This window comes from Oryctolagus cuniculus, chromosome 10 (genome assembly GCF_964237555.1).
Source record: "Oryctolagus cuniculus chromosome 10, mOryCun1.1, whole genome shotgun sequence".
NCBI lineage: Eukaryota > Metazoa > Chordata > Mammalia > Lagomorpha > Leporidae > Oryctolagus > Oryctolagus cuniculus.
Window position 1 is genome coordinate 32,604,805 of NC_091441.1, and position 24,110 is coordinate 32,628,914.

The following is a 24,110-nucleotide window of genomic DNA, read 5'->3' on the forward strand; positions in this document are numbered from 1 at the left end:
CCCTTGCCAGTTCAGTGACTCTTTGGTCCATTTTCTTTGTTTCAAGTGCCCCTCTTTCTCCAGAGAAAGCAGTGCCCATCTGGGGCAGCTGGTTTCCTGAGAGGTATGGATGACTGAAGATAATCTCCTTCTCCCAGAATCAATCTCTATTCTTTCCCTAATAAGTGGGTAGCTAAAAAAGTGATGGATAGAGAAAGGGAAAGGAGAAAAAAGTTCCAATTAAAAAGTATTCCATTTTTCCACGTATTTTTCTGTCATTCTGCCAGAAACTGTAAGAAGACCTAACTATTTAATGTGTGACTGTCTAAATCTGGCAAAAATTTTCTTTTTGTAAAATAGTAAATCCTAGAAAGAGATGAGGAGACTTCTTCTAGGAATAGTCCTGTTTAGATGTGGATAAAGTGAGGGAGTTATAGAGAAAAATAAAGGAATTAAAAGAGTGAAAAAAGAAGGTGTGAGAAAAGATCAAAAGGAAACAACAAAACAGAGAAAAAAAGGAAATATAAGAAGAATTCAGGAACGTGCATTAAAAGTTGTCAAACTCCTTCTTTGGACTATTGAGGAAACTGGGACCTAAAGTATGGAAAGAGGAAGGACACAGAAAATCAGAAGAGAAAAAAGGAGAAGCAGGAATAATCAGGAAAGGAACAGGATGGAGGAACGGGAAAGAGAGTTTGCATGGCAAAGCTGCATCTGTGGCAACAAAGCCCAAGAAGTCCTCGTCTCGGAGAGCACATTCCGTCCTGGCTATCACTGCAGTCCTGTGGACATGACTGCACCAGTTATATTTAGCTCCAATGTAACTCAAGTCAATAGCGTTCCACTAGGGCAGCTGCTGCAGTCCTGGAGGGATGTTTTACTACCTACCCTAGAATAGCCGTGTCAAGGGCCTGGGCCTTCACAGCTACAGAACTGCACTATGTTTATATACAAAGGAGCAGCATTTTGAACATAACTGATATGACTGTTAACATAGTTTAATAGTCTGCTATATAACAGGACAGCATTTTCAGAAGACCAAAGTCATTACTCTTGATTTCTAACAATGTCCCTTCCCCCAGTCCCTGCAAGCAAATATTGGCCTTTACCTTATATGGTATGTTCTCTCCTGGTTTTCTGGTCTTCACTTCAAGTCCACAAAGGACTGTGTGATTTGGAAGAATACTTTCTGCTCTCTCCTTGAGCACCCCCAGGACCAACTGAGTTATGGAAATGCCTACATGCTTCTTCTGATGCCAGGGGAACATGGCTGACTCTTACTGAAAAAACAGCTTAGTGATTGAAGGGTTGGCAAGTTACCAGCCTGCATACCCTATGACCAGAAATGAAGATCTGCCACCACCCAGAAGTGCTAAGTCTGGGAAGAGTTGAGAAAGTCAGGCTTGACCCAAATAATTCACCAAGTAATTATGAGTCATTGTTCTAGATAAAGCATCCTGTTAATTACTGTGGGACCAAACCACACACAGGCATTCCCTTCTCTCTCCAGGAGATCCAGTTATAACACTTGCGTAACAACAATCACACAAGGTAGACTCATGGAATAGATGAATGGGCTTGAGATGAGTGCTGAGCAAGGGATAGGCCACTGCAATCTAAGAAGCCTGGGAGAACTGTTCAGAGAAAGAGACCCCTTTCTTGAAGAATGAATAGGGCATTGACGAGCAGAGAAGAGGGAAGACAGTCATCCAATTGTCAGAGAAAATAAGCAAAGATGCCCCTTATTTTTTGGTTGTGTATAGACAGACACTTGCAAAACTAAAATTCCCAATCATGTGCACTGACAAACATCAACAGATCCTCCTTAACTGATTCCTGAAACAGAAGCCCAAAATTTTTGACAAGAAGCAATCAATTGATTAACCAAAAGCTAAACGTCCCTCTTCCATGAAGCCAATCTAGGTGAAGTTAAGATGCCCCTGTAGAGAATGTCTGGATCCTTAGATGAATAGTGGTCTCTGCTTTGGAAGAAAGTACACATCCAGAGGTACTGCTGAGGGAAAATGATGGGACCACCAGCCCTGGTCAGAACCTTGAAAAGAAGAGTCTCTGGAGGATACTGTATGCCAATCACTCCTTTCAAGCACAGGATTGCCCATGAAGAGGCAAGCACCTGGCAAGGAAGGCAGTTTACTTTAGCCAGGGTTCCCCTACTAGCTGTCTAATTCCTTTAACCTGGACTGGGCTGAAGGAGCAGAGGAAGAACATTCTCATTAGCACATGAAATGGATCATTTCCAGTGGCCAGATGGCTCCCCATAAATACATTAATGACTTTATAGGCATGTCTGCCTGGAAAAGAAATGGTTTAACTACCACAGTGTGGGAAATGTGCCTTTTGGATTTTGTATAAACTAAATTAAAGACCGAGGTTTTATTTTAGAAGTATGTATTACATTATCCCCTTTACCACACCTCATTCTTTATAGATGGCAAGCTCAATAAACAAGCTTCATATTTGGTTCAAAGAAAACAGAATGCTTCAAACCTTTAATGATGCTTTGAACAAGGATGGTCCCAGTGCTGAGCAGCACACACACATATGTATGTGCACACACCTTCACACCCACTCCTCACTGGTAACAAAGCCAAGGCTTCCTTCTCCTTCAGAGCATGGCTCTATAGTGCCAATACTGCTGTCCTGCTTCAGCTGGAAGACTTTCTAAATGTGGTCATATACCTGTCATGAAGTCCTTATCTTTTGCTTCCATATAGGTTCCAAGCCTGTCCACTTTTCTGTTTAGTTTTCCATCCATCTCTCAACCAAACTACCACAAGAGCATCTTAATTGTTTTCTGGACCTTTTTAATCTTTTTCTATAGTTTCTAGAAGGATCCCTTTACAAGCAAATCTAATCTTGTCATGCCACTACTTCACCCCTTTAAAAGCTCCCATTGCTTTGAAGGTAGAGACCAGGCGACTCTTCCTTCTGGTCAGCTAGGAGCAGGACAAGTGTCTACTAGTTCCAATTTCATCTCCCACTGTCCCTTATTACTTCATCCGCCCAAAAGTGGCTGCCCAGTTCCTGAACACTGGCTCTGTTACACACACACACTCCATCCCCAAGCACAGCCTTCTCCTGACTTGGGATGTTTTTCCTTTTTCCACTCATTGGCTCACTCCTGTTTACCCCTGGTATAGCTGGATCAGGAGAGGTCCCTGCTTCTCACAGCTCTATGTCTTCTTCAAAGTCTTTATTACCTGTGGAACCATTTATTTACATTTTGACTATTGGGTTCACACCATCAATATCAGCTCTGGTATGACAATCATGTCAGAGAATGAGTATGGAAAACTTTAAAGAATCATAAGCAAAATCGCAGTGTAAATCATTATTTTTTTCCATTCTCACTTTAAAGGACTCATCAATTCTCAAACACAATGTAAATGACATGGTGATAGCATCCCTTGTCCCAAACATGAAAGGGAAATGGCTTCCAGCTCTTTCTATTTTGGCCTAAGACAATGACAATCACAATCTGATGAATGATTGCCTTGAAATCTCCTGGCATCAAATGCAAATATACTTCCCTGGGGCAAAGAAGCTACTGACAACCACTAGTCCAAGTCTGGACCATCTCTGTGGTCCTCACACACCTGCTTCCTAAAGTGCCAGCAGCCAAAAGGGAAGTAAATATTAACTGTGGTAGGGAATGATTAGTCAGTTGTGGACAGCTGTCCACAGTCCCCAAGGTACTGACCTGAAAAGGAGATGAAAGGAAGAATGATTGCAGAAACTTTCCTTCGGGCTGGACATCTCACATGTGTCTTTCTGGGTCAACTCACTACTTCCTCTCCTCCTACACTCCACTCAGGGGTACTGAGTTCTCTGCCTTTAGACTCTTGTTTCTTTAACTAATGGCTTCAGCCAAGGGAGGTCACCAGCAAGCGATCACAAGGAAAGAGGTGGCAGTCAACGGGTTGTCTCCCCAACTTCCCTCATCTGTTGCCCCAGGTTGGCTGTGACCTTAACTGGAGGCCTCAGTTCCTATAAAATATCCCTCTATCAAAGCCTGCTTGTGCACTCTTGTTCACTCCCTGTCCCCAAACAACCTGGATATTCTGGAATTGACTCCTCCCACTTCATACCTGGGGTAATTTTAGTTCTCTTGGGCTATTACCATCCTGAGACACGGCAGCAACTTTTGTGGGAGAGAGTCATAGCTACAACAGGCACACAGATAACAACAGACTAAGATGAGTTTTAGGAAGTAAGGGACACATTTCTATGAGAGTCCTCAGTTTGGGGATTTGAGGGTGAATGTGAAACCTGGTAGTCAGGGAAAGCTTCCTTGAGCCAACAACAGAACTAAGTCACATTGAGGTGATGTGTGAGTAGGAACTTAATGGAGGTGACAGAAGAACAATCTGTGCAAAGGCCCTGTCACACTTTCTTTCCTTTGTAACCATTGGGCTCTTAGTCCTTCATTTCCTATTTGGCTTCTTAGGCTATTTTCTGCACATACTTTGCTATTGTGCACAGATACACAAATATAAGACAGTAATACTAATATAAGGTAATTCAAAATGTTTGTGGAAAATTGAATAGGTTTACCTTGGTTCAAAATACTTTGAAATCCATGTATATGAGGGAACTTGAAAAAGTTCATGGAGGGGAAGATATTTAGCCTAACAGTTAAGAGGCTGATTAAGACACTTGTGTTCTATATTCAAGTGCCTGGGTTCAATTCCCAGGGCCATCTCTTGACTCCAACTTCCTCCTAAAGCAGATCCTGAGAGGAAACAGTAATCACTCCAAAAATCTGGTTCCTGGCACTCATGTGAGAGATATGAATTGACTTCTCATATCCTAGCTTCAGCACTAGTCCAGCCTGGCCACAGTAGGCATTTGGGAAGTGAACTAGCAAATGGGAGTGTGCTCTCTCTCTCTCTCTCTTTCAAATTTTAAAAAAATGAGTCTTTAAAAATTTATAGAAAATTCATGTTATGAAAAATCTATATGCATGGGTCTCACTAATTTTTCTGTTTCCATTTTTCCTTTAACTTTTTGAATTACTCCTAAAATCACATTAATAAGAATCTTCAAGTTTGGTTTCACTTCTCTACTACCTAAAACTTCCCACAGCCCAGACCTTGTCCACAGCACACAACATAGCAACAAATACACAGCTGTAGTCCAATAAACATGTGCAACTGAATGACTGAGGAGCCAAGGGATGGGGAAAATCCAACAGAAGCCTAGTACAACTTTCAGTGGAGGCAGGTACATGAAATGTGGACCAGTCCACCTTTAGCTAAGTTGGAGGTTGACCTTAGACAAATTACATTTATCTGCAGATCATGTTTGATTAGGTCTCAGACCCTAAAAAAAGAGATCAGAGAAGAGTTACTTTGGCCCCTTGAATCCTTGGGAGCTGGGACCCAAGTGACCTCTGTCCCCAGGGCAACACCTTACATTCAGCCTCAGTGAGGGGTTTCATGATACCTGGCCCCACAAATACAGAGCAGTAGAGAAGACTGGAGGTTTCCTTCTAACCAGAAACCTTCACTGATGGCCCCTGGTGCCTGGAAAAAAGATACTTTTTATCCTAAATCAGGAGTGATATTGTAGATTCAGGTCTTTTTAACAATTTTTCTTTTCCTTCTACCTTAGGGTGCAAGTTTGATTTCTGGCTATCTTCCTATTCCCCCAGAAGTGAGAAAGAATCCACAAAGGAGACAAAAAAGTCAACCTTGACTTAGTGGAAGGGATTTCACTGCAGCAGAAGAAAGAGATGGGCAGAGCAAGAATACGCCCTATCAGCCCATGTCCGTGACTCACTTCAGTGTGGCCTCAGGGAGACGCCTTCCCTGAGGTATTCAATTTCTCATCTGTAAAATGCATGTCTTCTTCCTCACGGCTCAGGGGAACATCCATTTCTCTGACATTAGTGAAAAATGGATCATATTCATGTATTTTAAGGTAATTCTGAAACACACACTAACAAAGTAGGTGCTATATCATATACAGTTATTTATGCATACATGTAAGGAAATGTATAAATTGAAGCTTGGGAGTTATAACGTCTAGAGTACATGCTATTATTCAAAAGTTTAAACATATGTGAGAAAACTCATAGCCAATATGCTGATATACGGCATTGAAACCAATATGTCAACACTTATAAACAGGAAAACATCTATAGAATTACAATCAGCCACAGCTACCTCTTTACACGTAGGCCATGAAGGAGACCGTTGCTGAGCATCTCTGGTTAAGCATTAACACACACCAGGATCTGCATGTAACCTGTTCGTTAAGGTGCAGTGCCCAGCTACTTAATACATCACTGGCAGATCAAGTTCAGGGAACAAAATTGAGCAAGTGCATTCCTGAGGCCTCATTTACCCCCCCACTTCAGGTGAGAGGAAATACAGAGAAAAGGACAGGGGAGGAAAGAGGGGAAGAGATAGATAAAAGGAAATATTACCCTTTTGATACTGTAGAGCATCCAAACGTTTATAAAAGTTGTGTGAGTGTGTGTGTGTGTTGGGGGGAGGGGAGTCAGTGTATGGATATAGTGTGTTTGTGCTGGTCAAATTGTGAAATCATGTCACTCAAGAAAATGTTGTAGTAGGAGTTGTTCAGACAGGAATATACTATATGTAGAGCAAGCTAGGATTCTGTCATTTAAGGGACTATCACTGACTGGGCATTGACTACTCAGTATTGCCTATCACTTCCACTGTCTCAGCCTCACATTACTCATTTGTAACATGAGACACCTATATGACATCCCTGGTTTTCAACTTGGGCTACAGTTAGAAATACATGAGGAGCTTTTAACAAATACAGATCCTAGGGCCCCACCCCGATAAGAATCTCCTTAGGTTAGAGACAGGCACTGGTATTATAATAGCTCCCCAGGTCATTTTAATGTGCCTTCAGTTGGGGCCGACAAGCACTCTTCTAGATTAACCCAGTTAATTCTAGACTATCACAGAGGTCTTCTCCAGTATGACATTCACAAATCCTTCTAGTTCTAAAACTTTATTTAACTCGATCACTCTTCCCATTTCCTCTTCAACTCTGTTTTTAATCTTAATCCTGAGGGAAACACCTTACATAAAATACTGACATTCCTTTTGTAAATTCTCAATACATAAATTCACTGAAGCCTATTGAATATGGAAGATCTGTGGAGCGAACTTTCTATTATAGAAGAACTAGTTGAATCTTAATTTAAGACCAGTTTGCTCTGATTTTTTAGCATAAATGTCACTAGTTTGATTACATCATTTCTCATTCCAGGTAGAGGAGAAGCACACATCTGAAGGTCACTGGTGAAAGAACTGGTTGTATTTCTCAACAGTGGTAAAGAAGCAAAGCTAGCATCCAGACAATGAGAGAGAAATTTAAACAGATAGAAAAACACAGCATAACATTGCAGTCTGAGGACTTCTGGTGTAGAGGTAAACTGCTCTACCCATCTTTAAAGACTCTGAAGATATTTTCTTGTCAACTGTGTAATCATTAAGGGGAGAACAGTTTACATTCAGGAACTCTAAAAAGGCAAGGGCATGGTGGATGTGTGGCAATTTTCTAAGCAATATTTTTAATCTTCCAAATATTAGGGATCGACATAGAGCATTGTGGTATTTTCATAGAGCTTTTAAAAGTAGTCCTGATATCTCTCATCTTTTCCAACCCAAACTGCTCAGTAGGGCCAGGAATTTAGCCTAGTGGTCGACATCCATGTCCCATACTGGTGTGTCTGGGTTTGACCCTCGGCTCTAGCTTCTTCCCAGTGCAAACCCTGGGAGACAGACATGATGGCTCAGTAGTTGAGTCCCTGTCTTCCAACATGGGAGACCTGGATTGATTTCTCAGTTCCCCTTCAGCTCTGCCCAGGCCAAGTTGTTGGGGGCATTTGGGAAGTGAACCCACAGAGGAAAGAGCTCATTCCTTCTCTCTCTGACTCTCAAATGTATAACTTTTAAAAATCACTCTTCTGATTCTTAGCAGATAATGTTCACTTCTGGATGTAACCAGCAAACAAATTCAGAACCCCCAGACTCTGCAGTTGGGCATACTGAGACACAGAGAAAGAAAATGATTTCCCCCTGCCATTCAGTCAGTAGACATGATTTAAAACCATTCAACTACTCACACCCTACTTTCAGTTACATCTAAGATGACTGCAAGGAACCCAGGCTATGAGGAAAAGTGAACCAAGTAGCGATGAATGAGGACTAAACACAAAGGAGTCACTGACATTGTGGGGATCAAAGAGGAGCCTAAGACCACAAGGGGCCCATAAGCAGTTTTAGTGACCATCACCATTAGTTGTGGCATTTAATAAGCCATGGCGTTCCAAGAAGAGACAGAGATGAGTGGGAATGCAGCAAAGGGACTGTCAGGCAATCCACTAAATGTCAGGAACACACCATGGTGAGCAGTAAATTGTTGACAATAGCATCTTCTGATCAGTCACCCCTACTTAGCACTTCAGATCTATTACACTTAGGTGAAAGCAACACCAGCTCTTCTTGCTTTTCTGAAGTATGGGAATCACATTTTTCTTGGAACCAGAGGTCAGGGCCTCTGACAAATTTGCTGAACTGAGAAGGTCATGATCCTCCACTCAATCTGAATCCTATCTGGGATATCACATTGAAGATACTGAGCTCATAAATGCTTTCTTGTTTTTAACCCAAGGAAGAATCCTGACACATAAATCTCAGATTCAAGATGCAACTGGTCTCTGATATCAAGAACAATGCCTAAGAAGAGACATGAAGGAAGAGGACCAGGAAATCTTCTGATTATTTTCTTTTGGTGACATTAGAAAATGATGTGGTATGTTAAAGAGAGTGTTAGACAAAAATTCAAAGACTGAGGTGTATCCATTTGGCTAGTGGTTAAGACATTAGTGGGGATGCCCAGATTCTAGATCAGAGTGCTTAGACCTGAGGTCTGGCTCTGTTCTCAATTCCAGCTCCTTATGCACACTCTGGGAAGCAGTGGTGATGGCTCAAGTAGTTGAGTCCCCACCATGTGGGAGACACAGACTGGCTATTGTGGGCATTTTGAGAGTGAACCAACAGATGAGAGTGTTCTCTCTCTCCCCTCCCCCTCACTGTTTCCATCCACTTCTTCTTTTCTCTCTGCCATTCAAGTAAATAAATAAAAAAGCACTGTGATATGTTTCACACTTTGTGTCCCCCAGCAGCTTGGCTTCCCAGTCCAAACTGTGGTATTCCCTTCCATAAAATGCAACACACAATGCAGTCGGTCCTTGATACCCACAAGAGATTGGTTAAGTAAATTGAAAGTAGATCTTTGTAAAAATTAAAAGTGGGAATGTGACAGGGAGGGGGAGGAAGGGTTGCAGTGTGTGAAGGAGGGAGGGAAGTTTCACTATGTTCCTAAATCTGTATATATGAAATACATGAAACTGTTATAAAATTAAAAAAAGAAAATTTTAAAAAAGGAAAAAAAAATCTGTGGATACTCAAGTACCTTATATAGAATGACATAATATTTGCAAATAACCTGCACATACATCATCAATATAGTCCAAATCATCTATAGATTACTTATAATACCTAATACAGAGTAAATGTTATATAAATAGTTATTGTTATTGGGGCTGGTGCTGTGGCATAACAGGTAAAGCTGTTGCCTCAGACACCGGCATCCCATAGGAGCACCAGGTTGGATCCCGGCTGCTCCATTTCCAATTCGGCTTTCTACTAATGTGCAGGGAAAGCATGGAAGATGGTCCAAGTGCTTGGGCTCCTGCATCCAGGTGAGAGACCCAGAAGAAGTTCTCCTGACTCCTGGCTTTGGACCAGCCCAGCTCCGGCCATTGCAGCAATATGGGGAGTGAATCAGAGGATGGAAGATCTCTCTCTCTCTCTCTCTTTCTCTTTCTCTTTTCTCTCTCTCTGTAACTATGCTTTTAAAATAAATAATCTTTAAATAAACAGTTGTCATACAGGTTAGAGAATAAAGACACAAAAATTCCAGATGCCGTTTTTCCCCCTAGTATTTCCAACACGTGGCAGGTTGAGTCCAGAGATGCAGAAAGCACAGACATGGAGGACTGACTATACAGGAAATCTCCAGTGCTCCTTCTTTCAGCTCTGCCAGTGGAGTTAGATCTGATTCCTCCACCACCTCCCAAATTGTGTGCAGGTTCAAATCTTCCTGGAAAGCTCCACTGCTCTCAATAATTCCAGATGCCTTGGTCTAGGTTTTAGGATGCCAAGGTTCTAGTTCAAGTGCTCCCTTGTGGTTGTTGAATAGAGCAAGTAAGTCCTCCATTCATTGCTAGGACAACCGGGCGTAATTTTTTTCTTAAGTCATCTAAAATTGAACCCTAGAACTAACTCCCTCCAGGTCCTCTTTAGCAATGCCCTCTGCAAGTTTCTGGTAACCACTATGGAAAGTAGATTTACAAAAATTCAGGTCAGTGGCTGCCATCCTTGATATTTATTATTATTATTATTTATTTATTTATTTGAATGTCAGAGTTACAGAGAGAGGAGAGGCAGAGGAGAGAGAGAGAGAGGTCTTCCATCCACTAGTTCACTCCCCAGATGGCCACAATGGCCGGAGCTGCTCGATCTGAAACCAAGAGCCAGGAGCTTCTTCTGGGCCTCCCATGCGGATGCAGGGGCCCACTTGGGCCATCTTCTACTGCTTTCCCAGGCCATAGCAGAGAGCTGGATCAGAAGTGGAGCAGCCAGGTCTCAAACCCAACCCATATGGGATTCCCGCGCTTCAGGCCAGGGTGTTAACCCACTGCGCCACAGCACAGGCCCCGATATTTCTTAATAAATGCTAAGGGAATTGACAGTTGTGTCCAAGAGAAAGGTGTTGGGTTACCCATGCCTGCTCAATCCTGTTCACACACAGCAGGCTGTGTAACTTCGCAAAACAACAACAACAAAATCTATTCAACCCCATCAGTTACAGAACCCAGCAAAGTGGCCGATAATCCACAAACCAGCTCCAATACACCCTTTACCACATGCCAAAGAATTACAGAATAATTGCTGTTTGCAATTAACATACACAGCACTGCAGGTACACTGTGAGCTAAAAATAACATGCTCTCCACAATCCTGTGGCCCACAAGAAGCTTAACAGAGGGAAGGTGGGAGGGGGAGAAGAGAGAGCGAGGGAGAGGAAGGATTTGCCATGAATCCTAAACACCTTCCTAATTGGATAATTAAAAAAGCTCTGGATGGCAGTTCAAAAAGCCTGGATTGTGGTAAGGTCTCCACCACCTATTTAGCCATCTGTGTGGCCTTGGCTTGATCTTGCACCCTATCTAGACTGTTGATAGGATTACAGATTTTGAAACCTAGTAGGAACCCCTTGTAAAGTTATCTAATCTACTGTGTTTTTAACTCTGTCATGCATCAGAACCACCTGGAAAGCTTGACAGAACACACAGCTGGTCCTCTCCACCAGAGCTTCTATGCAGTATTTCTGGGGTGGGGCCCAAGAACAAGCAATTCTAACAAGTTGCCTAGTGCTGCTACTACTGCTGCTCCTGCTACCACCCTCGAGACTACATTCAGAAAAGCACTGATCTGCACCTGGAGATGGAAATCATACCAACCTGAGAGGCAAGAAAAACATTATGCCAATGCCCAAGGTTCATTAGGCCTTTTATATTAAAAAAAAAAAAAAAAAACTGGAGAAGCAGAGGAAAGTTAAAGACAGAAAGAGAGAGCTTCTACCCATTGGTTCATTCCCCCAAATGCATATGACAGTAGGGCCTGCGCCAGGCTGAGGGCAGCAGTCAGGAATTCAATCTGGATCTCCCATGTGGGTGGTAGGAATCCAGTAACCTGAGCTGTCACCACTGCTTCCCAGGCTCTGCACTGTTAGAAAGTGGAGTCAGGAGTCAGATCTGAAAATGGAACCCATGTATTCCGTTGTGGGAAGTGGCTATTTTAACCTCTAAGCCAAACACATACCCTAACCACAAGACCTTTTAAATATCTAGTTATCCAGTCGCAGCATCTGTATTTTTAACAAAGTACCCATGTGTTCTCAAGGTGCAGCCATAGCAGAGCATTGATTGTGTCCAGTTGTCTCACATTATAGGGAACAAAACTGCAGTTCAGAGAATTGAGTAAAATCCGGCACATTCATCTGCAAAAAGGGGAATGGACACAAAACACCTGAGACCTGGACTTATTCGATGGCTGCAACACTCTACAGCTGTATTTCTCCTAGTCCATCACCCACCAAGAATAACAGCCAGGGAGGCCTTCTTTATCTGACTGCCCCAAGCAACCAGGAGAATCTAACAGGGCCATGGTTGGTGGTTGGAAGACGCTAGCATTCTTAAAGTTCTCCTCCGTGTAGTTTCTAAATATAACAGGCAGTCAGACACTCTGAATAACTCTTGGCTGATTTGGCTTCCCTAGGATAAACGTTTTTTTTTTTTTTTCTCCTAGATTATGCTATGCTGGGAATAGAGCCCTAAGGGGAGAAATTCCTTTCCAAAGTCAGAGCAGATAACACCACACCATGTGTGGCATCCAGGTTGTTCTCTGTTGGAAGGAGAAAAAAAGGTGGGAGGCAAACTTCTAACAGCAGCCAACATCAAAAAGGATATTCATACTCAGTTCACGTGGTGTGCACGGAGGGGAGGCAGAGCAAGCAGGAGATGTGGTCAGGCCATAGACAATGAACACATCCTGCTGGCAGAGAGAGGAATGGGCTACAGGTTCAGGGGCTCCAGGTGGCTGTGGCACCATGAAAACTTCCCATGACAGCAGGCAGTGGTGGCTGCCCTGTGCTAGCTCCCAGCAAAGATTCAGAGGTCTCTTCACTGTGCACAGCTCACTCCCTGGGAGGTACACCCAGGTGTATGCAGCTCCTACTTCATTTCCCTGCCAGAAAGCAGCCACCCTTACCTGTCCTGGCTCTTGTTGCTCTTCACATTGGGGGAGAATTTGGTATGAACTAAAACTTGCCTGTACCATATGCAGAAAATGGTATCTTCTCTCTCACATCATACAAAATCCTTCCTCCTGGTTTCATGCAGGCCAAGCCTCTGTATTTTCCAACAGGATGATAAATCTGAGTGTGACAGACCTCCAGGTGATACCTGAAACCACAGGTAGCATAGAACCCCATACACACCAGGTCTTGTTTGCAATAGATACATGCGTTTGATAAAGCTTAACGTGTAGATTTGGCAGAATAAGAGATAGCCAATAAGTAGTAAAATTGAGAAATTGTAACAATATACTATGCAAATGTTGTCCCTCTCTCTCAATGTATCCCCCTAAACTGTACTCACCCTTGTGCTGCTGTGAGATGATATAGTGCCCACGTGAGGAGATGCACTGAGGTGAATGACACAGGCATTGGGACATAGCCTTGGGCTTTGATGTAAGGGTTACTTGAAGGCAAGCACTGTGGTGCCACAACATTCCATCTGACAAAGACGACAGCTACTCAGTGACTAACTGGTGGGTAATATATAAAATGTGGACACGTTGGACAAAGGGGTGATTCATATCGCTGGTGAGACTGAGCAGGATAGTGTGAGATTGCATCCTGCTACTCAGAATGGCATGCAATTTAAAGCCTACGAATTGTTTATTTCCTGAATTTTCCATTTCATAGTTTCAGCCTGCTGTTGGCTGAGGGTAACTGAAACTGCAGAAGGTAAAATCAGGAACAAAGGAGGACTAATGTATCGAGTTAGGTAGGCCATTGGGTATCACCTCATCCTCTCACTTTGAAGATGACAACATTATACATGCTGTAATATCTTAAACACCGATGATGTGTCAGACACTTTATAGAAATTAATCTAACCCTCCCCCAAACTTCAAGAGCTGTAGAGTTTGCTGATAACAAGAGATACAGCAGAGACAGAAAGAGAGGGAAGATTGTGCCCAAATCACACAGCTAAGAGTCTCAGAATTCATTGCAGATTTCTGACTCCAAACCAATGCCTTGTCATCATTGGGTAGGAAGAGGAAGCAGCCATGGGTAAATGTTTCCCACCTCACCCTGTCCAAGGCACAGGGACTACTGACCAGCCACCCCGAGCCAACATCACTGGGCTTTTCAAGGCTTGAGCCAAATCTTATTTACAAGTTCTAAATGTCCAGGGAGCAGTCTGCTCACTCACTTGTCCCCAGAGGATAAAACTGTCTTTCAGTTTCGATCTTAGTCAGAAACAAGCCCAGCTGCTCTTAACACTGAGCAGGAAATGACATGGACAACCAGGAACTTTGCTGCGTCTCCCCGGGAAGTTCTTCCTAGTGGTGGATTCTGAAGGAAAGCATGTGGTTTCTGGAAGATCTGGAGAACCTGAATGTGCCCTCCCACAATTGAAAATGCAAGTCTCTCCAGTGGATGATGTTATGCCCACAAAGCAGACTGGTATTTTCTATCTCTGTGGCTCTGTGGCTGCACACACACTTGTGGGTGTGTTCACACATGTATGTTTGCTGTGTTGGAGTAAGACGAAATCCCCACAGGAATCTCTTCTTCCATCTCTCTCTCTCTCTCTCTCTCTCTCTCTCTCTCTAGAACAGGGCTTCTCTCATGCTGCACTTTGACTTTTGGGACTGGATCATTCTTTATTGTGAGTTCTGCTCTACGATATCTCAGGATAGGCATCAGAATCTCTGCCCTCTATCTCATAGCCCCTCCCACCCAAACATGCCAATCAAAATTGTCTCATGGGGATCTAGTGTTTAGCCTAACAGTCAAGATGCCTGTGGCCCACATCAGAGTACCTGGTCTCAATCCCCAGCTTCAGCTCCTGACTCCAGCTTCCTGCTAATGCACAGCCTGGGAGATAATGGTGATGGTTCACTAATAGGGAGGCTTGGATTGTACTCTTGGCTCTTAGTTTCAGCCTCCGACCAGACCTGGCCATTGCCAATCAGCAAATGCTAATTCTCTGTCTTTCTTTCTCTCTCCCAAATAAATATTATTTTTTTAAACTTTTATTTAATAAATATAAATTTCCACAGTACAGCTTATGGATTACAATGGCTTTTTCCCCCCATAACTTCCCTCCCACTCGCACCCCTCCCATCTCTGGCTCCCTCTCCCATTCCATTCACATCAAGATTCATTTTCAATTCTCTTTATGTGCAGAAGATCAATTTAGTATATATTAAGTAAAGATTTCAATAATTTGCACCCACATAGAACATAAAGTGTAAAGTACTGTTTGAGTACTAGTTATAGCATTAATTCACATTGAACAACACATTGAGGACAAAGATCCCACATGAGGAGTAAGTGCACAGTGACTCCTGTTGTTTTTGATAAAAAGAGCATCTACACATTAAAAAAGTGTTTCTAGACATTGTCAAATATCCCTTGAGGATCCTCCTGTTGAGAATTACTGTTGTAGAATAGCAGGACGAGGAAAAAGCGTACTCAGAGAGAACATGTCTGATATGCTCTTGGAAATAGCTGAAGATCCATGATCTGCATATTTTACTGAAACGTGTGTATTCTCCATTGATGTGTGACTAATAAAAGAGCAAGGCTGTACATCAGGCTCCTCATTTTCACCTAAGGCTCTCCAGTGGTCTGAGAGCTGTTGGCTAAATTTCCTGTTTTCTCTCTAGAAAGTCCCAGAAAGACCTCCTTCCTATTTCATTCTTCTCCACCCATTCTTCAGACCTGCCTCCAGTGCACCTACTCCTCAAAGATGTTCCAGATCCTTGGGAGCTCAGCTGTCCCTTAACTTTTATAAGCTCCATGTGGGAAGGTTTATCACCAGCTCTGCGTCCCTTGTGACCTCAGGACCTACAATAGACCTTGACACATATTAGGTGTTCAATAAATATATTTTTTAAAAGATTCATTTATTAATTTGAAAGGCAGAGTTACAGAGAGGCAGAGACAGAGGCAGAGGCAGAAAAATAAAGGTCTTCCATCTGCTGGTTTACTCCCCAAATGGCCGCAATGGCTGGAGGTGGGCTGATCTGAAGCCAGGAGCTAGGATCTTCTTCAAGGTCTCCCACGCATGTGCAGGAGCCCAAGCACTTAGGCCATCTTCTACTGCTATCCCAGGCCATAGGAGAGAGCAGGGTCAGAAGTACAGCAGCCAGGAAATGAACCGGCACGCATATGAGATGCAAGTGGCAGCTTTACCCACCATGTCACAGCAAGGGCCCTCAATAAATATTTTTGAATAAATACATTTGTAATAAAAATTTTCATCAACAAATGCCCTTACCATCTGTCTAGGTTATGTATTTCTTCAGAGTGGTTTTTCAAGGAATGTGCATCTTATCTCACCAAACAAATGATAAATCTTGAGGCAAGACATTTGGCCAAGTGAGACCAGAGCTCCTTGGACAGTCATTCTCAACTTGGGCTATATACCTCTTAAAAAAACCAAACATACAAGAAACATACGCCAGAATGAATAAACAGAACAGAGGTTTATTTATTTATCCAGGTATACTAGTTTTTAAAGGATTTCCCACACGCTTCTAATATAAAAGCAATCCTGAGACTATATACCCTATCAGTCTGAGAACAAATCTGGTACATCTATTTCACACAGGCTAGAGGAGGTTTAAATATCTTCTGGAGATAAGGTGCCCAAATTCACCAAAGACACAATTCTCAGCTTTTGGGGGTTTAACAGAAAATTAATGTGACCTCAGAATAGCTATCATAGATGAGAAGAAACAAAATGAGAAAATTAATAAATGATTGCCTAATAAATACTTAATGATCAGGAAATAAAATCTTCTAAGCATGAGTACCTGTGGGACTCCTAAGTTGTAAGCAGTATGTTAAAGTTGCCTTTTATCATTCAAAGTCCTGGGCAGAGGGAAAGAACTGAAAAAAAAAAAAATACTTGCAGACAAACAGATTGCATCTATTGAGGTGGTTTTTTTTTTAATTGTCATTGTGGTTTTCTGTTGCTTTGTTTTTGTTTTTGTTTTTGTTTTTTGTTAAGCTGAGCCAAAAGTACCCAAATTCTCCTTTCTGGAACAAAAGTAATCACAAGAAAACCTGACAGTGGGGCATGTGGCTATTTTTTTCCACATAATACACAGCCTGTTCTTCCTGCAGGGATCACAGAACTGTAATCTGCACAGCAGCTACCAGGATTCAAAGGAGAAGTGAGAAAAATCTCATAATGGGTGGGGATTGTGTTTAAAGAATAGATCTGGGTAAATGACATCATTCCTGGGTTTGTCCATGAATTGCATCTCACAGCTTGTCACACAATGACTTCTGACTCTCTTGGGGCCAACATAGCAGCCTCAGGCAGGCCTTATCAGAAGCAATCAGTGTGGAAAAGTACTTTCTGAAATAAAACTAACATAAACCAGGCGTGTCATAGTTGGTTTTGCTAAATTTCAGGAATGTGGGAGGAGTTAACTCGACTATGCACACAGGTTGAGACCAACTTGATTTGCTAAAAGCATGGTGTCCATTCTACATCCTTTTTATTAATAGACAAGGACAGAGAAATCACTAGAAAGTAAAATCTTCCATTTTTGTTTTCTAATTTTCTAAGAAGAGTAGAGCAGGAGTGAGAAGCAGGGAGGTGATGGATGGTTGCAGTGATAGCAATCTGAACATTGGTGGGTATTAAGATGAGAAGAACACAACCTGAAAATAAACTCTACCAAATGAGTCCCCACTTACTATTTGGACAATCAGGTAGACCCTGCCCTATTATTCCTGTAATCCCCAATAAACTGAACAAAGTCGGATTCATGAAAGCGTGCTTGTACTTGCTGAAACCCAGCAAGAAAACATTTCATTAAATTGATTTTATGCAGCTTTAAAGTTTAGAACCTTGGAGACACTGAACTGGAAATTACACCAGCAACCACTGCATCTGTTGCTTCACAGAGTGAAAGGTGAACACTGGGGAAGTCAAGTGATTGATCTCAGGCCACAAAGCTGTTTTGCTCAAGCTGGGTTGAATCCCATGTTTTATTCTGCATGAAATTTTTAACTCTTCTCCACTATCATTTAGCAAAATCTACCATTGAGTACATCAGACCCAAGGGATATAAGACTTTTGTAATCATTATTGTGTTTTAAAACATGGAGGAAGATAAGTCTCTTTAAGTGAGGCATCATCCCTCTGTTTAAATGATCCCTTTTATGGCTGATAAATTGGCTAATTAAATTAGTGCTGAGTGCCTGTCTTTTCCATCAACAATCCTGCCCCCTTCTCATGAGTGTTTGTATCAGAGCAAACAAAGACAGAGGGATTTAAGTACTACAGATAAGGTCTTGAGGCGCCACAGAATACTACATGAAGAAAAGCAAGCTAGTGGCTTCAGCCATCTAAAGTGGACACCATGAGACCATCCATGGGATCCTCATCAAGAGAAAATACAGAGGCATAGCTTGGGGGTTGTACATCTACAAGAAGTACAACAGGGAACAAGCCAGCTGCTGGACTGTGCCACAATACCTTGCAAATGCATCAGAAAGTTCATGTTGTCCCCCTCAGTCACTCAACAAGGCTTCAGTGACTTACGCTGTCTCCTGACCTTACCTCCTGCCGCTGCTTGAAGCTGCTCAGGAAAGAGACAGCTTCTCCTCAAATCTGCTTAAGACAAGTGATAGCATTTCTCTCTACCATCAGGGCTGACTTTTCCAGATGGACACTGAGACTCTACACCCTGGAGAATGAATGTCTGTCAATAGCTTGAGGGTTTAACCTACCCAACATTAAGTGGGAAATAATCCTCAGGGGTATATACTATCTTTGATCTTTAAAGCATAGCTTTGTTCCTATCTTAAAAAAATATTTCCCCCAAACTAACCCGTACATATGTAAATGAGTCAAACAGACAAATCAGAAGGACTTAATTGACATTACAAAAAGTTCTTCTTTTCTTTCTTTAAAAGCAAATTTTGATTTTTCCCTAGTTTCTTAAAAGGACTAACTTCTACAATACCAGGATATTTCAAAACAAAAGAAAAAAAAGGGAATTGGCTTAACCAAAAAAACTCAATTGCTACATACCTTTCCAGTAATTCACCTGTCTCCCAAAGTGAGAGGGACCTGTCCCCAGTTTCACTACCACACAAGTCCACCTGGTTGTGCGTTCAGCTGGGGCTTCTTGGCTGGTCTGTTCTACCTTTGACTTGGCATCATTTTCTTGAGAAGGAAAACAGTACCTATTCGTGGAGACCCTGAAAGTACTTTAGGCTGACAGATGCTATATAAATGAAATATCTTTACAATTACTGCTACTGTACTATTTTGAATTGGGCTGTATCACCATAACTAAGAGGAGAAGCCTGCCTACACAGTGGCACCCTTTCTCATCTTGGCACACTTCAGGCTCATCTCCTCATAAATAAAATCATTCCTAAAGAAAGAAAACTAAATGACCACTGAAAGCATTATTGGTCCTTCTACATTGCTATCCACCATTGGAATTAAGTTGACAGGGCATCAGAGTCTGTAAACTGATTCCCAGGTAATAACTCAAAATGCACTCCTTTCTTGGTACCCAAAGCATTTTCCGTCTGTGCTCTGAGTAGACAGCACATTTGAGAAAAAAGATCAGAAGCTGAGAGCTATTGACAGCATGTCAGGAGCATCTCAGCATGACAGCTGATGGAGACGACCACATTTCCGCTGACAAACTCAATTGCTTGAGTAAATCATGTGAAAGTCAATACAAACCTCCCTCCTCCGCTCCCATGTGGCTCTCCAACCCAGGGCCGCTGAACTCATTCTTGGGGAAAGAAAGAAAGAAGTAAGCCTCAAATCTTTAGGGAATGCTTAACTGATACCAAAATGTTTTCTTTCTTTCAGAGGAAGCTGCTTTTTACCAACTCTAACTGATATTGTCCTGGAGAGCATAAAACATATGCTCTCTTTCTCACAGCTCCTACATGGGCTCTTAACTTGTCTGCATCCCTTGGTCTTAACTAGGAAGGCATGTATTTCCAAAGGTAAGATCTCCAAGTTCCATGCAGTGTAACTGACCTTTTGCTTTGGACAGTGTTTGCTGCTTACGATTGTGTAATAGAACACAAAGGTGCTATAATCAGGTGACAAGGAATCGGATGTAATTCTAGGGACAAAACTGAAAAAGCCTGCACATCGTGTGTTTGCATTTCTACATGTGCTAGGGCTTACTTCTAAATCTAGACTGATGTCAATATTACCCAAAATGCCTTGGGAGTCAGTAAGTATCTGTACAGTGCAAATCCAGGATGTCAACTCTGCAGTTTTCAAAAATGTCAGAAAAGGCATCAATCCAAAGCAGTGAAATACTTGCATTACCAAGGGATAGAAGAGATGCACTGTCACAGACAGGAAGTTGACTTAGAGACTGGAAATAAAGGGGAGAGACACACGGGCCTATCTCTCAGTCTCTTCAGTGACTTGTGTGGAAAATCAATACTGAGGCTGATGAATAAAAACAATCAAGAGGAGGATGCACCCCAAGAAGCAGGGAGGAAGAGAAGAAATTATCTACCTTATAGCAATCAAGGTAACGCTTCAATATAAGATAGTTATTCAGTGACACTATCATTTCAGTTACTAACCGGTCCCATGGACAAAATCCAAAGTGACAAAACTCTGGCACGTCATTAAAGACGTCAGAAGAAAATCAAGGGGCACCCGTCCTTTCATGAGATTAGCCCTAACCTGAAATGCCACGTGATATTGGAAATGACCTCTCTCCACAAGGAAATAACATAGAGGAAGAACTGAAACTAAAATCAACAAGGAGATGGAATAACAACTTCTAAGTGACCAATTAATACCGTTTGGTCTCTAAAGGGGAAATGAGGGCTAAGTGGAGACATAAGACAGTTCAGCAAATAAGAAGTCAATCAACACAGCATCGTTCACCCACACTCAACAATTAGGACCCATGGGATCTTCTTATTCAGAAGAGAAAATATAGGGCAAATGAAAGGCAATTTGCCTCACATGGCAGTAAATATACCACACAATTAAGGAGTAAAGAAATTGACATCCACTCTATTGTTCCCCCTAAAAGTTACAATAAATGGACAGATTCAGTGGGATTGAGGGATCCAAGGCCACTTAGAAAATACCTGCAATATAACTTGTGAGACTGACTTTAGAGGGAGTAACCATGTCCCCTGACAGATGCACATGTTTAGTAGTCTCAGACATAAATCTTTCCAGCTTGTGCCAGAGCGAAAACCTCTGTAGCTGACCAGGAATCTAACCCACATGTCATTGTTTATGGTACCCTGTAAGTGTGTGTGCACCATGGTGTGTTTATAAGTTAAAATCCAAACTCGTCAATAAAAAATATTGAAAGTGCTTCTAAAGTAAGCTTCCTTTAAAAATGAGCTAAACAAATATGGAATGATTGATGTTGAATATACAAAGTACATAGATTATAAAGTTCTGTTATCACAAGCAGAACGGTGTAAGCCTTGGGGATTTCCTCATTTCCCTAAAGAAATGCATTCAGTTTCACATAACTGCCTCACGATCATCCTAAATTTTATCGGTAGTCATCAGGAACTCTCAGGTACAAATATTCATAAATTTTGGCAGCAGACTATCAAGTGGAAAGAACAATAAACTGGAAGATGAGAAATTGAATCCATGCCCTCGATCAGTCCCTTGTTGACTATGCAATCTTGAGCAAGTCTTTTGATTTCACATTAAGAGGTTTATTTCTGTTAATAAATAGTAAGCTCCTACTAAGTATAAAGCACTATTCTGGGTGTTTGGTATACAACACAGAACAAGAAAACAGCTCTGATGGGGTTTAAATCATAGCATGGCAGGAGACAGACAAGGATAATTGTGAATAAATAATATTTGCAGTGCAGACGATGGTAAATACTGTGAAGGAAATAAAACAGGTCAGGAGGGTAGAGAATGACTGGGCCATAGGGACATAACAGAGAAACTGTGGAGGCTCCCAGAGGAAGGGGCCTGGGAACAAAACCCAAGGGAAAAAAGTGGGCAGGTCATGTGAAGGAAGGAAATGATGTTCAGACAGAAATGACCCCAAATGCAAGTCTTCGAGAACACATTAGGCTGGGCCTGTTTAAGGAACAGAAAGGCCCAGAGTAGCCACAGGAAGTCATATAAATCATAAACTGGCAAACTTCTCTAAAGAACATTGTAACGATGAATGAAAAAAGTTAAGTAAACTCTTGAAAAACCATAAAGCACTCTACAAAATAACTATTAGAAGCAGAAAACTATGAAGAGAATGTCCTGGTCTCCTCCTTGCATCTTTAGGAAAGTTCACAATTATACTATCATTCACTCATGCACCTCAAAACAGGAGTTGTAAAGCTGGAGAGACTATTCTAATTCCTTCATCTTCTGATCACAGAATACAGGCACTAACTGACTAAAGACCATGCCACTGGCCTTCCAAGACCAGCCTATCAGGTGCCCCAAACCTTGGACTGACTGGATATGATGCATGTCAATTCTTTTCTGGGGATCACTCATTTCACTATGAAAAAATTGCAATACAGAGGGATTGCAATACAATTCTGGGTGCAATACACCCAGAATAGTGCTTTACACTTAGTAGGAGCTTACTATTTATTAACAGAAATAAACCTCTTAATGTGAAATCAAAAGACTTGCTCAAGATTGCATAGTCAACAAGGGACTGATCGAGGGCATGGATTCAATTTCTCATCTTCCAGTTTATTGTTCTTTCCACTTGATAGTCTGCTGCCAAAATTTATGAATATTTGTACCTGAGAGTTCCTGATGACTACCAATAAAATTGATCATGATTGTGAGATGGTTATGTGAAACCATTTCCTCGAAATTTAATACAAAGAATTGTTGGTATTAATACCATTGAGCAGAAACAAAATCTCATCGTCTATACATGATCCTAGATTCACTTCCTATTGGTTTTGAGACCTTGGGCAGGTTAATTAAACTTCCCATGTCTAAGAGTCTGCAATGAAAAATGGAAAATAATAAAAATGTTTTTAATTCCTATGTTTTTAAGATTGTGAATATAATTAAATAGTATGCTAGACACGAAAATCTAAAGAAACTATAAAACAAAACAAATATTCCCTGTCATTTGTTTTGTATTCAGACCTCTTTTTGTCATTCACTATGTGCTGCTGCCAGCATTCTACAACCATGCACAGTCACCATTACCTTGGACAAGCCTTGGAGGTATCTTTCTATTTTATGAGTTAAAGAAATTGCATTTGAGGAGCTCTGTGCACATGTACTGATTTATGAAATATGCCTCACGTATATACTTCTCACTTATTTCCTTCCTTGTCTTCTGATTTCCCACAGTGGGAGAGGCAACCCCACGTTATCTTGGAAACAATCTCCTTGGAGAATGACTTTCTGCTGAAGACAAGTCACAGTACATTGAGTAAGTCTCTGGACTTTGGGCTACCATAGTGTGTTTTTGCTCCCCAAAAGTACAAACCACTTATTAGCTATTCCCCATAAAATGCATGATATCTCAGATGCATTGAGTTTCCCTGAGTTTATAGAGCAGTGTCAAATCCATCATTTTCTTTGATGTTTTTAATAACTCTAGGAAGAATGAGAATAAGGATAAGGAAAGCAAATTTTTATAGGATAAATTGGAGGCTTTATATGGTTATCTAACTAGTCCAAAATCCCAGAAGTGTAAGTATTCTGACTCCAAGGTCAGTGACATTGGAAGTTTACTAAGTCTCTTCCAGGCAAGGATATGGTGAAGATCCCATGGGATCCTGGATGTGAAAACTGTTATTGCTTCTCAGATGTAAGACACAGTTATCATGAGGTCAACGTAGCCTGGACATACTATTTTTCTTTACCTCTCTTCTCTGATTTATCCAGAATGTCAGCTGGTGGAAAGTGAGGTCTAGCCCAAGTCAGTGTTTCTCCCTCCCACCCCACCACACACACACACACACACGCACACGCACAAATGCACACGCACATGCACACTCACACAGAAAGTAGGCCTTTATCAATCTTGTCCATTGATTCTCTGAGGTTAGCCTGAAAGATTATCCAGTTCTCTCTATTGGAACCATTCCAGACCTTTTAGAAAGGGGCCCCCCTCCAGAGTCCCAGTGGGGGATAAAACAACACAGCCACCTAGGCCATTTCCACTGAGCCAGGACACTTTACTTGAAGGAGCACTCTTGACAGGGCTTCC

The 24,110-nt window shown here is 41.8% G+C and overlaps 1 protein-coding gene across 3 annotated transcripts in view; it reads right to left on the reverse strand.

Annotated features, from left to right (window-relative positions):
- The window catches only part of SETBP1 (SET binding protein 1), a 384,629-nt gene that overhangs the window by 263,144 nt on the left and 97,375 nt on the right, over window positions 1–24,110 (reverse strand). The window contains exon 1 of one of the 3 annotated variants that reach the window (XM_051851263.2): window positions 1,089–23,829. The exons of the other annotated variants lie outside the window; for them this stretch is intronic. Within the exon in view, the coding sequence (XP_051707223.1) occupies window positions 1,089–1,247 (159 nt within the window). The 5' untranslated portion in view covers window positions 1,248–23,829. Of the gene's footprint in view, window positions 1–1,088; window positions 23,830–24,110 lie in introns of those variants that run through there. 3 annotated transcript variants of the gene reach the window in all.